The following is a 16,812-nucleotide window of genomic DNA, read 5'->3' as shown; positions in this document are numbered from 1 at the left end:
TGAATTCGACCCGCCCAATTAAATGGCATTCGCGTTAAACATCACAGATTGCGTTCGGATGGATTATATTCCAGATATAGCTTTTATTAGATCTGGCGTTATCTATAACGACAATAAGACGCAGATGTTGAAATAACTTCATTAATTTCTTCTCTCGCCTCGTCTTGTATCTTCGTAGAATTGTGAAATTCGAATCTCGCATATTACTCAATGTACAGAGTGAGAGCTTACGTAATTCGATACACCGGCGCCCGCACTAGAATCTTTTTTCACCTGTAAATAAAGGTAGTCCTAGGACAGGGTAGCTGTGGGAGAAGATGGATGCCATTGTAATTGACTTCTGTATATTTCAATTCCACATCTGTATAGCACATTCGATGTATGGTCAAAAGTGAATGGATAAAATCCGGAATATCACCTGTATATTTCTCTTAGAAATAAATTATTCTTATTCACCAGTGTACTTTCTTCTAGAAATAAATTGAAATAAATTGTATTATTGAAATCAACGATGGTATCATCTCTACTTATTCATTTAATCAGATATATGATATCGTTACTGCCCGATCGTATGCAAATATACCTATTTTATAGGGTTAGTTCGGATGTCAATAGTTTTTACTATCCGGATAACGGATATATCTGTATATCTGGAATTTATCTAACCGATTAACCGTATAGGAACTGCTAAGTGAGTCAATCCATTTCCCCAGGTTTGCCTAGGCTGCGCGCACCTATACACGCTCGAATAAGATAACAAAATTACTACCCTAGCCGTGGAATAACAGCCCTGAAACTTCCCACAGAGTTGAAACTCATAATCCGAATAATGGATACGAAATCTCTCCCGCTATGAAACACCTTCATGGAAACACGTCGCAAACATCACCGATATATATTCGCGCGCAGCGCGACCAACAATTTCGAGGTTTGACAGCTCTTGTCGACTGAGAACTCAGGGATATATAAGACTATTGTTCCACTAAATAATCATTCATCATATGTCCTTACTACACCATCTACCACTACGCCATTTTTCTTCAGCGCCCACGTTACCGCTTTCTCAGCATTTCAGCCCCATCAACGTCCAAATCGTCCCTTGGAGGCGCTTGAACCCAGATTAAGAACCACTGACGTAATCGGCTGCGATTACGATTACTTTCAAATCTCGCAATCACGATGACGATTACAGAATTTACAATCTCGATTACTCACCAATGTATTTATTTTGTTTCTTCGAACTTGAGCCTTCAACTCATGTTCGAAGACAATATAACGATTGCGACGAGAAGGACTCTCAAAAGAACAAGTTTCTATTTCAATGTGACGTCATTTACTAGTTTCGTCACGATATATCCACGGTCCAACTTTGTTGCTGACGATTTCTCGCCCTCAACGATTTTCATTATAACAACAACCTGGGCTGAACACAAGCATTCGAGATCGAGAATGTGAACTGAGTAGTAATTTTAACGATTCGAGTCGATTCAAGTGATGAGAGATGATTTTTCAAGTACTGAAATTTTCCGTGCCACTAAGAATTGATTTATCCACAAGAATTGCAGTTTAGTTAGATACTATTTCCACTGTGAAAGCCTGAAGCCACGATTGGTGGATCGCAGCATACGAAAAATGCCAGTATGTGTCTCAGCTCTACCGAAACCACTCACTGTCCACATATTTAGCTGTGGCCTGCCACAAATTCATCATTGCCGGCCACCAGCTCATGACCAATGTTCCCTATAAGCTGCGCACGTGCGCAAATGCGCAGTGCTGACACGGTCTCTGCGCACAGAAAATATCAGTTGAGCACAAGATACCCGAAGTGATGACTTTTTTTATTCGTTACACACTGCTTTCCAAGGGTCTGCGCAGTGAGTTGGTGAGTGTGCGCAGACTCGGCAAAAATTAGAGTAACATTGCTCATGACCAGTTCGTGATTGTCGCGCATCTAAAATGTTGTACCTATAACTGATCGGAAAATCCCAGAAATCTTCAGCAGTAAACGAGTCTTTGATAAACCGGTAGTCTAAAGACGTGGAACGATAAGACGGTAGCTGCGTCGACTTGTCTCGCAAACGGCGAGTGATCTCAATTTCACATACATTGCTTGTATGGAATGAGACCACTCGTGGAAATCGTTTAGCTACAGTTAGAATACGGTAGCTTTCTGGCAGGGTTGTAACCAAGTCACGAGGCTCCGAGTCACAATTTAACCCCACTTTTATAGTTTTGACTCGAGTCAAGTCGAGTGATTTTCTATTCACCACCGAGTCACGTCTGAGTCCAAGTCACCGTGAAGATGGTCCAGTCCGAGCCATGATATTACGACTCGAGTCCGAGCCCAAGTCAATGTGTTGACTGAATAATTTCCAGTTAAAGTCTTCGTAAACCCACTTTTTATAACGATGTTTGATGATATCAAATGTATCTCATTTATAATATACTAATTTTCTCTGTTTTAACAGTTTCTAGTCGCATTTTCAAGTACCAGTACCAATAGACGTAATCCCAGTAGTGAGGTTACTTTACTATTCTTCGAAATTAAAATGAAGTGTCGGTCTTGGCCGTCTGAGTCTCGAGTCATGCGCAATGACTCGATTCCAAGTCGAGTCAATACACAGATTGACTGGAGTCGAGTCGAGTCATTTCCGTATTTTGAGAAAATGACTCGAGTCAAGTCGAGTCATCAGAAAATCGTGACTCGAGTCATGACTAGAGTCATTACAACCCTGCTTTTAAGGAAAATAGTTGCTGTCAATAATGTTTGCACACCTTCACTTTAATTTGAGAACACAGCGTGGTGCACCTTTAATGCGCACAGTGAAGGTATCACTCACTGCGGCGAGTTATAAATTTCGACTCCTGCGTTTCGAATATATGATAAATCGTAAACAATCATTTTAGGCTAGACTTCACTGACATCAATCCATATGACGAACATGTTACTTCGATTCGCTGCAATAATCGGCTTCGATACTACATCTTACGCTTCCAGTCAGAACTGTATATATAAATTGAAAACGCAATAATTGATTGCCAATTGCACCGCACAGCTGTACCGCAAGAAAACAGCTCGAAGCTCAACCAGCACTATGTCGACTTATGATGATGATCGCCTTTCATTGATCGCACCAAATTATTTAAGTAACTCATGTATCATAATTGAGCATCTGAAACAGTGTTGACAGCAGCTTACACCGGTAATACTCTGAGAAAAATACCGCCAGAATCGTGATGCATGACAATGTTTGCGTTTGATTGAACGCTCTAAAATACATAACGCTATGGGAAACGAATTAATGTAACTGCTTGCTTCGCAGCTGCACCGATGCGAGCGCAGCGCAAGTCTCGTTCCTCATTCGTCTGCCTTTAGAAGATATATTAACACTATTACTAGGGTTGCGTTTAAAACAATGGATGTTTAAAACAATTTGTTCAAAACATGCTTAAAACAGTGTTTCAGATAAATACCTTGGATAAACGTTGTGTTTGTAACTTCTATAGTTATGCCGTAATTGGATAAATACTTTCCAAAAAAGCAGGTTGCATTGGCCTACGGACGATTATCACCCGATATTGCCGACGCATACGATATGGGATGGTTGGAACCCGCGAAATGGTCGGTTCAACAGCTGTAGTACGTAGATATCGATCATTGCTACGGAATTAATGTCCTGATGATAATCACCGCCTACAGTAACAATGCTCCATGAAGATGTGGTCCTGGTTAAAGATATTCCTGGTCCGTATATCAGAGTTGTTGTGCGCTGTGGAGTCGGTAAATTTCACCACCGACTCTGACTCCGACTGCACAAATTTTCAATGGACCGACTCCGACTCTGACTCCAACTCCTGAGTCTTTAAACGTACCGACTCTTACTCCACATCCGACTCCGACTCCTGAGTCTTTAAACGTACCGACTCCAACTCCGACTCCATCAGTATTACCAATTTACCTCGAAAATTATATGCAACAGTGACGGTTAAATGACTATCATATAACCATTAAACATATGCAAACATATGATTAACGATAGCATGCAAAATTGATTCATAGAGGCACAGCTCGTATTATTTACTATGCAATTAACATGGAAGAATAACTTTCTAAATGTTTTTATTTTTTTTCATATTTTATAAGTTTTTATAACATAGACTCTCTAATAACATAATATGTATGAATCAGTCAAACACGGCATATACCCCATCCTGTATAATTAAAATGTAGATAAAATAATCGAAGTTTTGCTCTTGTGTATGAGTCGGCAACTAATACAGAGATGCAACTTAGTAATTTTCTCATAACACACTGTACTGATTACAAGCACACACACTCTCACTACTAATAGACATTGGTCATAAACGAAATTTAGGAAGTAGTCAAATAGCATATGTCTAGTCTACATGCACTTAGTCAAGTATTCAAGGACTTGCAGTCTTTCTTAATCATTTGTTCGACCGAAGCAGCTAAGCTACACTACAAATATTTTTAAATTTGTCAAGTGAGAAGGTGGTCAAGTAGTTATGTTTACATCAATTTTACAACCAGACGATATATTTACTACGTCACAATATCATGGTATGATGCCAAAAATTGCATCAACTTGTAACTGCATCGCTAAGATGCATATTGCTTCTTTCTTCCTTTATGCAAATGAATTGAAATTTGCAAATATTGTCCAGTTATATCTGTATCAGGGGTGGCCAACCTTTTCGATCAAAAGGCCACGTGAGTTTTACGAACCATTGCGCGGGCAACTTTATTGTTGATAACTTTTTCTTTAGTCCTCCGATAGGAACGAACCGAATTGGGTAACATTGAAACAAGACTTATATTACTACGCTTTAAAATTGATAACAAATATGTCATGAAAAATCCGTGTGCAATTGTACAGTGTGCAGTGCAGTCATGCCCTGGTCGCGCGAAGCACGAAATTTTTTTAAAGGTCATGAATGAATTCGATCAATAAATGAATATATTACGTGCATCTATTGGGGGTCGCCTCTGTACAGCAATGGGCTCATTTGGCAAGGACGGGGTTATTTGTCGCTTAGACATAGCAATATCGACGGTTTCGGTGAACATGCCTTTAACATTTTGTGCAAATCTTTCATCGCCGACGATCTCTCTTCGAGCGCATAAGCGAAGTCACATGTTAGACGACAAGGTATCTTCTAATTGCGAGTATAGTTTTCTCAATTCTGTAAATTTCGCGTATTTATAATATCCAGGAGGAGGATCCAATACTGAATGCGAGAAATGTGACAATAATCATGCGAAGTGCTAAAATAAATTTCAAGTCAAATAAATTTGCTACGGAATATCCTAGTTTATGTTCATGGTCATATACGAAGATCTGCGATGAATGTGGCTGGCCCCTGGTTACGCCAATGCGTCGAAACTGATGTTTTAGCTATCATCAAATTTCGCGGCCAGGCTTATCAAGGTTTGGTTGGCCTTGCAATTTTCCTTATGTTATAACTAATTTCGAGAATAACCTCGCAGGCCACACAAAACCTTCTCTTGGGCCACATTTGGTCTGCAAGCCGCGGTTTGGCCACTCTTGATCTGTATCGTTACTAATACCAGTGATTGATGGTACATAAAAATCCTATTATAGGTATTATTAGTAATCAAAAGATATATTTGAAAGCAATTCTTTCCATGATAAAGAAGTTGGAGTCGGGATCGAAGTCAGGGTCATTTTCACAAACTCCGACTCCAGCCACTACAATTTTCGCGAAAATCAGTCGAACTCCGACTCCACAGCCCTGGAGGGGTTGGGAGCCTATTTCGTCAAAGGAGCTGTATATTTACCCTATATTTTCCATAGTCAATGTCAATATATTATTCACTTTTCGAGATTTCTAACAAACAACTTGATGAAACATGACATGTCTTGAGAACTGCAATTTGTCACATTAATTTTGTCGCGAACAAAGGTAACTTTTTATCTATTTTGGACCATGATGAATTATGCTACCACATTGGAACTTGAAATCAAGTGACATACGACGTTAATCGTGAATGTGACAACAATTTACATTGTGCTCTTCCGCAACTTGTTAGCACCTCGAGAAAAGTCAGAGTGAGCTCAATAAACCTGTTTTAGTCCAGTCGATGCCAAGCAAAGTAGAAGAGGTTAGAATATATGTAAACAGGTGCTGGTCAAACGGTTAATCAACTTCTTCATCCTGTATATCGGCAGATATGAATGTCCGAGAATGTTTATTTTTTTCAGAGACCCAATGGTCAATACATGGTATTGCAACAGATGATATATTCGTATTGCAACAAGACATTCACAAACCCCTTTTCCACTATGATTGCTATCGGGATGAGACATTGGAAACGTGCTGATCGAAGTCGGTGGATGTGGGTATGAAAATATAGTCACGTATAAAATGAAACCCCACTGACATGAATCGAGTTTTAGATTTTGCTGAAATAACCGATATCACCAATATTATTCAGTGAAGATGTAGTTCTTATGCCGACTGACAAATCAGTTGCTACGATTGTAGAACCGTAATTTTTGGAGAATATTTGCAATGAGAGATATTGCGTCCTCAACTTTATTTCAACGTAGCTCGTATATTCTTCAGTGACTTCGTTACCGTTTATTGTAGTAGCTAATGTTGCCGTGTAGGCCTATATATCCAATATGTAGGGATATCGTGATTTTATTACGAATTTCCATAAATTAATTTATAAATATTATTTGAAATCGAATAACAGTATATCTTACACTTTGCCATCTTCTTATTGGATAATATAGCATTGGTCAGGGTATCTCTGAGCTGACTATTTTGAACCAAAACTGTTCGTTGGCACACCTGCGCTAGGAGGAATTCAATATATGATTGATGCATCTGTGCTTTGAAGATGAAAAACCACAGTGAGGAAACGCTTGTTTGGCACGGGATTTCACTCGCAACACCATGACAGTTCAAATGAATACTGATTACTGATGTGGGTGGAACTCATCCTGCAAAGTTGGTCACGCAGAACTTTTGTCTGCTATATATATGATGGAGTAGTTGTTTGATATTATACTGCACTTTATTTTCCAGGCTGAACCGTGTTTCAGACTTAATGATCATAGCTTCGGCGTGGTTGTGAAATCGCTAATACTTATACTACAGAAGAAAGAAACTCAACTAAGTGTCGTCTACATCGGACTATGCAGATTTAATTGTTATGTAGGCCAGTGGTTCTCAACCGTCGGTCCGCGGACTGCTGCCGGTCATATAGATATATTACGAAGTTTTACCGGTCAAAAACGTTGAGAACGACTGATGTAGGCTATACATGAAAATAAGTTACCGCAGTCCCATATTTTGATCGTGCTGGCAAAGGGTTTGAGTTTGCGATGCAAGTAGTCCACATGTAAACCGTGTAGGTAGGATATTAGATAGATGCTTAATACCCATACTTAAAAAACATAGCCTATATTGGGGGTAACTTGCCTCTTCCAAAGTAGTGGTTCAAATAGTTAGCCTTGTTTCTTGATGTGTATCTACTTCGGATGATGAATCTCGACTATCCTATTTTGTATCGGTGCTATCGTTGTAACATGCCAGCGATTGATCGACTGCGAGAAGCATCCATGTCATTACCGCAGTGTATCAACTAGATTCAAAAGATTAGCGAAATTTCTTAGGCAACGACCTAGTTTGGTGGAATTATCATGAAATGGAGATCCGACATTAGACTGAGATGATGTACCATCATTCGTTGTCCTTCGAGATATCAATATGAAGAACTGTGTGCTATGTCGGATTTGATAGCTGCGAGTCTGCGAATCAGACTAATACGATGTTTTTGTCTAATAGAGGTCAATATTGTTCTCTGTACAATGATGTCAAAATATATTTGGAGGTCGATTCCTCTGATTTTATTGAGCTTGCGCTTAGTATCGGGCAATCAACAGCATTTTGTTTGCAAAAATCTTGAAGATGTTTTCGTGGAAAGTGGATCATCTGTAGCCGAACCCCAATACAGGCAACAACAAGGAGCCCCTGGTAAAATGGGGCCACCAGGTGTCCCTGGTCCAATGGGAAGTCTAGGTAACGATGGTCCACCAGGAACAGTAGACTACGATCGGATAAACGAAGTCATTCGCACAGAAGTCGATAATAGTAAGATGATGTCCATCCTTGAATTACATAAAAGTTGCGGTAACGTAGTAGTACGATTAAATTCTAGACTTGTCGGGAGTAAAGTCAACAATTGCCGAACTTACAAGAAATCTCTCAATCATAACATCAGGTATGGAATAAACATATGAAGCTAAATATTTTAATATCATCGATGTACCTCACGATATTTGTTATTTCATTACCATAAACAGATTCATGTGTACAGCATAGGCTAATTGATACTTGAAAATTATAAGATAGGCTTACCATACGTCCTCTTTTAAGAGGATTTGTCCTCTTTTTTGACTTTTTTGAAAGTGTCCTCGGAGGACGCCCTTTTGTCCTCTTTTTTGAGATTTTGTCCTCTTTTTTGAAAATTTAGGTCAAATTGCGAGTGATATGCCGCAAATTAGCACAGAAGTGAAGCTCCGGCGTGTATTTCGGAGGGAAAAGCGGTGATTTCAGCTCTGAGCGAAAAGAAGACCTTTTTTTTTTTTTTTTTTAGTCAACCGATCATGAAGTGGGAAAAATTTACCGGTTTTTGAGAAATCTTCTCCAGTTTTGCATGTCTGAAATTTCTGAAAAAGTGTCCTCTTTTTTCATTTCCGAAATATGGTAAGCCTATCATAAGACATCTGTTCGAATAGCAGGCGTATGTGTCGGAGTTTATGTGGGAAAAATCTTCCTACTTCGTTAATATCCAGGTGAGGCCAATCGGTTAAGTATTTAACTGGATACGACCGTCTCCAGAAAGTAAAGTTCATATAGAAGGGTCATCATATTTTATATTGCCCGATGAAAATTGACGAATTGACAAATTGTTATTGACGATACTTATTTAGAATTGACGCTACTTACTAACATGCAGATAGTGGACTCTATCGAATTACTTTAGGATGAAGTGAAAATGCAAATGCTGCCTCAAGGGACTTTTAAACATAATGTAAATGTAATGTTTAACAAAATTAAATTACACTCTATGGAAGGTGTGTGTCGTCAGATAACCTGCTAGAGTTGTTACCTGAATCTCACGCAGTGTGTGGCTGGGCAGATAATACTTAGCTCGCGGTGGTAGGCGCACATTCCTGCGTTCTAGATCTGACAACTTCAACGTGAATGCAACGACAGTATTGCCTCAGATAGATATATTGGTCGAATATGCATGGAATATACAGTAGGATATCGCAGATGAGTCTAGCTTATAATTGAAATACACGGGCCGATAAATGGTAAGTCACGTGGTACGAAAAGACATAAATCACGTGACATACAGATCTGAGAGACAGCCAGGGGCTCCACAACTCCTACCAATATCTCTAGTTGTATTCAAATTATGGCAGTAAAGGGAAACTAATTGTACCTGTTTTTGCTGGTACCATATTTCCACATTGAATTCGCACAAGCATCATATCTGGAATATTATCGGTATATGTGGAAATTTGTACATTACGATTCCCACATCGAAGCATTAATAATTCACGTCGACGATTTAAATCATACTATCTGTAATAAGTGGATTTGCATATGGTCTTCGATCAACAGCGGAAAACATTATTCTCATATTTCCCTACTTGAAACGGGCACCAATCGCTATTTCGCAATTATTTAGTAAACATTTGGATCTATCGCCAAGGTCATCTACACCATGGTAGCGTGGAATGTAGCTGGAGTCAGGACCAAAACAGCCCTTTCTCAGCCCTTCCCTAAAACGTTGGTCTTGGGCATCCATAGGGTGATCACTCAATCCTCTGCTTCATGACGGAAATAAGACAATAATATTGGTAAATTGCATTTATTACAATTCATTTCTTAGCATCTCCTACCACGCGTAGTTTACCGATATAACTAAAGGAGATGATGTCTGTGAAAATTTAGAGCAATAAATTAATAATTTTAAAAACACAGATTATTCAGGGCAGGCCCGTTATTAATATGAAACTTTGGGGCTCAGATCGCGCCTATTTATTGTGGCTATGAACAATGGGCACTAGGGTTGACCATAATTTGAAAAATCTTACAAATCCTCGGTTGTAATGTCTTATTCGATAGATTATTGATAAAAAACGACACTGAGCCTGAAAGAAGCTCACAGAAAGGCCGTTAAGATTTCGTGCAAAGCGTTTGAAAGTAGCTGCCGAAGAATGCGCGTGCCACCGACCATAGAACGGCGAGAAGACTAGTAATCAAGAAACCACGGCTCTTGATTGGATAATCGGCTATGCTTCAATGACCACGTCAGCAGCAGCTTGCTGATTAGGTGAACAAGGAGTCTGCTACTGGCGGCGATTCTGAAAGCGCATTGTAAGTAGGTTGACAGATAATGATTTAGGATTGATTCAAGGTATCTTGAGGTACGAAATACATGATGTACAAACAACAGCTGCTTCACAAAAACGTCTAAAGCATGACCGCTTCATCGTGAAGGAAACCGCTGTAGCCTATATGCCTTGTTTTCAACGAGGGAAAGCATAGGCACTTTTGCAAGTGGCAATGGATTCCTAGTTTCAGAAATAATATATCATTATTGAATTCAAAGATAAAGCTTAACAATGACACTATAAGTTAGGTGATCTTATTGGGCTCAGGTTGCCTTACATAGTTGAAGTTTTGAATGCTCTAGCGATCGGCTGAATCAGACGGTTAGGCTTAGCATTCACCAGATGTTTGCAGCAAATTGAATTCACTTGTAAATGTTTTCAAAGTCCCTAATGATTTCGCAGAAACGAGGTTTAAATGCAAGCACAGGCCCTGCTTGATATGATATGCAAACTATGTTGGATACTATGCACTATGCAGCATTGTCTGTGTTTACCTTTACACCCCTTTTCTGCGCGATTATTAAGGAATTTGGCATATCATATCCAGCATATTATGTGCTTACTTTTACGCCTCTTTTCTGCGTCATCATCAAGGACTCTGACAACACTTGCAAGTGAATACATTTTGATGCAAGCATCTGACAAGTGCCAAGCATAACCCGCTGATTCAGCCGACCCTTAGAGCTTTCAAAACTTCAACTATGTACTACAACCTGAGCGCAATGAGATCACACAAACTATAGTGTCATTGTTAAGCTTTATCTTTGTATTCAATAATGATATATTATTTCTGAAACTAGGAATCCGTCGCCACTTGCATAAGCGCCTATGCTTTCCCTCGTTGAAAACAAGGCACATAGGCTACGGCGGTTTCTTTCACAATAAAGCAGTCATGCTTTAGACGTTTTTGTGAAGCAGCTGTTGTTTGTTCATCATGTATTTCGTACCTCAACATACCCTTAATCAATCCTAAATCATTATCTGTCAACCTACATACAATGCGCTTTCAGAATCGCCGTCAGTAGCAGACTCCTTGTTCACCTAATCAGCAAGCTGCTGCTGACGTGGTCATTGAAGCATAGCCGATTATCCAATCAAGAGCCGTGGTTTCTTGATTACTAGTCTTCTCGCCGTTCTATGGTCGGTGGCACGCCTATTCTTCGGCAGCTACTTTCAAACGCTTTGCACGAAATCTTAACGGCCTTTCTGTGAGCTTCTTTCAGGCTCAGTGTCGTTTTTTATCAATAATATATCGAATAAGACATTACAACCGAGGATTTGTAAGATTTTCCAAATTATGGACAACCCTAATGGGCACATATAGATAGAAAGTTTTCTCGCAGGTTTTCTTCTGTAGCACACTTCGTGGAGTCGCATTTTGGCCGAAACTGTATAAGTCTTGGTCTTGGTGTGTCGTGGCGCGGTAATGACCGGTACCGAAAAGCCTATTTCCATAATTTATCCACATTAAAATAAAGATATCTGGCGTCAATAAATCGCGAAGCGCTAAGAACAATTTAAACTTAATTATATCTATCTGAAATACTCGATAATTAGGTTGATTTACGAAATAATTTCCGGCGAGACCCCTTCAAGCTCGTCCCCACCCAACAGAGTTTGGGATGCGGAAGTTACGGCCCTGGCTCGAAAACAAATTGTTAGGTGTGAGAAATCGGCATGGTCACGTATTAAGCAAATAACGTCAGATTTAAAAGGAAAATTGTTCCCTCATGACACCTTCTCATCGATGTTGTTACATTGTCTTCCAATATGCCTTCAAAAGGAAATTATAAGGAGTAAAATAAATGTAATCGTGCGTAATCGTGATTACTTTTCCATTGTAATGCGGCATTTCCACGTCATTTTGAACACTAGGGGCGATAAAGATTACTCGACCCAAAACTGTTTTGTTGTTATATGCTTTACTATGGGACTGGACTAAACATCGCCCTAATTTTGATTTTTGAAGTACAAGGAGGGTGGTGAAAGTATCCATATCAACATAAATCATCCATATGGATATCAAATAGCTGTTAGCGACGAAAATGATGCTGTGTCTTAACGTCTTGTCCTCGTGATGGAAGTGCTGAAATTATGCTTCTATCCTTATCACCAACTGTAATGGTTTCTGTTCTCCATTTAGCGGCCAAAAGTACACCAGATTGGACTGGATTCAACACAAACCCTTTCTAGATATAATATGATCTTGGCCAAATAGCTGTCTCGTTGAAAGACTTCATGTCATTTCAATACCTTCCTATCCTAATCTTACCACTATCTGTTGGTACGTTTAAATGATAAAAGACTAATAATACCAACTAGATCTCATCCTCTCTGACGATTGACAATTAAAGAAAAGGATGTACCAGTTGTATTGTTGCAGTTATAATACTAACTACTAACTAGATCTCATCCTCTCTGATCATTGACAATTAAACGATGTACCAGTTGTATTGTTACAGTTGTATTGTTGAATAGAATGGAACGGTAAGCCCATAGAACTTGGAATATAAAATACTAAGCAACATATTATTCATGGTCATATCATTACTCCGTTACATAATAATTATCAACTTGAAGGAATGTCAACCCGCTATTTGAGAAACCCATGTATGGGACTGCCCTAAGACACAAAGCAAAATACTATACGGTGGAAACCCAAATGGTACAAATAGCATCACCATATCCAAGAACTTTCAACGAGAATGATATTGTGAAACTTGCAGATTTGTAAAATACAAAAACGAGCTCACGAGCATTGGTCATTTTTGATCATCTAGTTTGTAGTTGAAATTCATGAAAGTTTTAGCAAAGTTCGTAGCGCTAGCAACATAATATGTAAAGCATACATATAATAAGAGTCCGGGTACCGAGTAAACGACAATAGTTGTCAGATTATATTTTCATCTGAACAAGACACACACAATGTACAATGCGATGCAATGAACAGATAGGAGAATGCCAAACGACCAGTTGCGGTGTCTGGCATCCACCTCGGCCTGGTACCCGACGTCACAGTTCCTTTTTTTAATGTTAGTCTCTTCTCCGTGAAGCTCTTTCTTGTTGATGTCATATGTGATCGTTTGCTTAATATCCAAGTTTTTCAGTTAAAAGTACAAAAATGAAGCCATGCTTCAATATCCGACAGTGCTGATGGATATCATCAACGCAAATAGAGAGCTCATAATCCAGACCAGAGACAAGGGTTGTTTTCGCCAATAAGTTGCGCATGACAGAAGGTTTACTTGCATAGAGTAATTAAGTGATGAAGCAAAGTTGTGTGTGAAGTTGCCGCCAGTCCCACTCTGGCCTGGCTCATAATCATCCCTGGCTTTACTCAGGTGCACTGATACTCTCCTGGGTTCAATGTCCAACAGCTGTACTTCAATCCATAGGCAACGCACCAGAATGTCAAAGAAGAAGTTGAAGTGACTGTACTTGAAAAAAGTACCGGTACAATACTTCACGGATTTACCATTGGAATGGTGGTTGCTTTTCACTAAGTATGCTTCATAGTTCTTTCGATAACGGGTGAATCACTATAGATTCGGCTAGCCCTTTCCCAAATTGTTGAATTGTCATAACAAGATGCCGTGACTGATGACTCAACGGTCTATTCTTTTGCAACAGCTTTCGCTTTTGCCTTTTGGCAAAGACATCTCTTCTGCAACCTCTTTCATTGAAAACCGATGAGACTACCTCTCCCTCAGATTGATATGGATACTTTCACCATCCTCGTTGTACCTCAAGAGACGAAATTAGGTCCATGTCTAGGCCAGTCCCATAGTAAAGCATATAGCAACGAAACAGTTTTGGGTCGAGTTATCTTTATCGCCCCTAGTGTTCAAAATGAAGTGGAAATGCCCCATTGTAATCGTAATCGACTACTTCGAGAATTTGCTGTAATCGTAATTGTAATCGTGCGAGTAAGAAGTAATCGTAATCGAAATTCATTACATTCATGAAGTAATCACCCCATGTCTGGTGACTTTTCGACCATAAGTGTAAATATTCCCTTCAGGCCGCTAAGCCTTCAACCTAGAACAACTGTAGGTTTTCTCATTCAACAACTTGGTCGAAGCGGTACTAGCGATGGCGTGAACGTGTGGTTCACCTTCGCGTTCCGTGTGTGAACCGTAAAAATTTAGAGGTTCGCATTCACAAACGAACCTTGGTATGCTTCGCACAGTGAACCTATTTCATATTACAATTTTTCACATCATTATAACATCTTTGTTTGAAATTCATTGCATTTCAACTTCGGACCACTCTGTGCATAGCATCTGGAAGCATAAAATATCAACACCAGACTAGGGTTACCGTACGTCCGGATCTTGTCGGACATGTCCGGAATTTTAGTGTTTCAAACTACGGCCGGGAGGAAATTCTAAAATATGCCTAAATGTCTGGAATTTTGATTGATTGAAGTACACTAAAATTATTTCTGTAGATCAACAAACAATATCATCTTGAACTTTTTCTTCGCGCCGGGCGAAATTTAGTGTAACATATGTTGATTTTAATATGGAACCATCGTCCTTGCAAAAATGCTATCAAAAACAAATTATTATGATTAATATTATATTCATTATTCACAGTTAAACTGGTGAATGCACACATAACCCGGCTAGCAACTTGCTCCCTGCGAGATTGTAGTAAATTTTTGAAATTTAAGTAATACAGTCAAATTGTTAATATTATTAAATACATGAAGATGTCAGATTAAGGAATTGCAGTAGATGAATAATTGGCAAGGGTTGCAGAGCAGAGGTAAAGATGATTAAAAATTAGGAATCGAAATTACAGAAATATACTGTGATTTACGCGCACAAAAAGGCTTTCCGAAGAATATGAACAGTGTCCATAGCCCAATAACGCGATCTTTTGGATCATGTCGAACCGAACGTTTCCCGGAATTTGTTGAATATGTCTCATGAGTTTTTTGCTTACGACTCCTGTAGCGCCAATGGCTATCGGTACAATGTTCATTTTGCATCGCTTCAACATTTCGCATTCCATTTGGAAGTCTGCGTATTTTGCTTGTTTTTCTGGTTTTTTTGTAGTATGTTTTGTTCAGCTGGGACGGCCAGTTCAATGAATAAAAATTCTATTTTCTTTTTTAGTTTGATTATCATTTCCAGGCGGTTGCTACAGATTTCGCGGTCAGTTATATCTGGTACATCCCACAAAATTTTTACTTGGTCATTTTCTTTCACTGGTGCTGGACTGTAATCATACTCATTTTTTGTCGAAGTTGTGATGTTAAAGTGTTTGCATATTTCATGATGAATGTAGTGACCGACCCTGTTGTGTCTTCATGTGTATTCGGTAGCTGCAAGTGCCCCACAACCAGACATGAGATGTCCTACAGTTTCATTTTGCTTATGGCATACACTGTTAAAAATATTCTATGCCAAATTACTGGTCTGGTCCTGGCAGCAGTTTTACGACTCTCAGACCGGTAAATTTGAAAAATATTAACCCGTAAATAATATTGACCGTAATTTATTTTTACAAAGACTGACTGTTAAAATTTTTACGGAAAATTCCCGTTACCTGACGTAACGGAAAACGGCTGTAATGCCAAGTTACTGGTCTGGTCCAGTGCAGCAGTTTTACGCTGATGAGACCAGTAAATTCGAAATAACTCTCCCCCTAATATGATTTTACATATGCTGATCGTAGGAAATTTTACGGAAAATTTCCGTAACTAAAGGTAACAGAAATCTGCTGTAATATCAATATACTCGTCTGGTCCCTTGCAGCAGTTTTACGTTCCTGAGACCAGTAAATTTGAATCCGGTTTATTTGGTGCGGGAACACGTAAAAAAAGTAAGTGTGGATAATGACGAAAATCCAGTCTTTCTTGTGGAGATCATCAGTCAGCAACTGCCTGAATGAAGAGGGCTTCATCAAAACTTCAGCAGCAGTTGAAGGACTGTACTTTGGGCCATGCTCTTTTGTAGGTTCTTCTATAATCTGAACAAAGATTATGCAGTCTTCAACACAGTTACAATTTGGAAACTTTGAGACGCTATAGTATGACATACTGCGACTTTTCATATTGTCAATTTCTTGAATAATGAAGGCCTAGGATAGCCGCATGCGGCCTGCGGAACAATTCTGAGTAGTTTGAAAAACTGTATTACCCAGCACATTTTCCAACAAATGTTGAGATATTATTGTATAAAATACTTCCTGCAAGGCCACAAATGCCAAGATCATAGACCGTGATATAATTATCCGACAGCGGTGTTATGGTTTTACTCTATTCATCATCAGGAACAAGTTGGTGATACTGACTTCCAATTCCAAAAACTCCAAAAAGTGCACACTGAGTTCATATTTC

At 39.2% G+C, this 16,812-nt stretch overlaps 1 protein-coding gene across 4 annotated transcripts in view; it reads left to right on the top strand.

Annotated features, from left to right (window-relative positions):
* The first annotated feature begins 7,136 nt into the window (after nucleotides 1-7,136).
* The window catches only part of LOC145438075 (uncharacterized), a 103,392-nt gene continuing 93,716 nt past the window's right edge, over nucleotides 7,137-16,812 (top strand). The window contains exons 1-2 of one of the 4 annotated variants that reach the window (XM_080315465.1): nucleotides 7,143-8,145; nucleotides 8,213-8,275. In XM_080315465.1, coding sequence (XP_080171591.1) covers nucleotides 7,779-8,145; nucleotides 8,213-8,275 — 430 coding nt within the window. In that variant the 5' untranslated portion in view covers nucleotides 7,143-7,778. Of the gene's footprint in view, nucleotides 8,146-8,212; nucleotides 8,276-16,812 lie in introns of all 4 variants that reach the window. The other 3 variants (XM_080315464.1, XM_080315467.1, XM_080315468.1) reach the window with 3 other exon arrangements.

The sequence above is a fragment of the Botryllus schlosseri genome, chromosome 4 (genome assembly GCF_051294905.1).
Source record: "Botryllus schlosseri isolate E-star chromosome 4, Bs_hap1, whole genome shotgun sequence".
NCBI lineage: Eukaryota > Metazoa > Chordata > Ascidiacea > Stolidobranchia > Styelidae > Botryllus > Botryllus schlosseri.
Note: the sequence above shows the minus strand (reverse complement) of the source record. Positions and strands in the feature narration are given on the sequence as shown.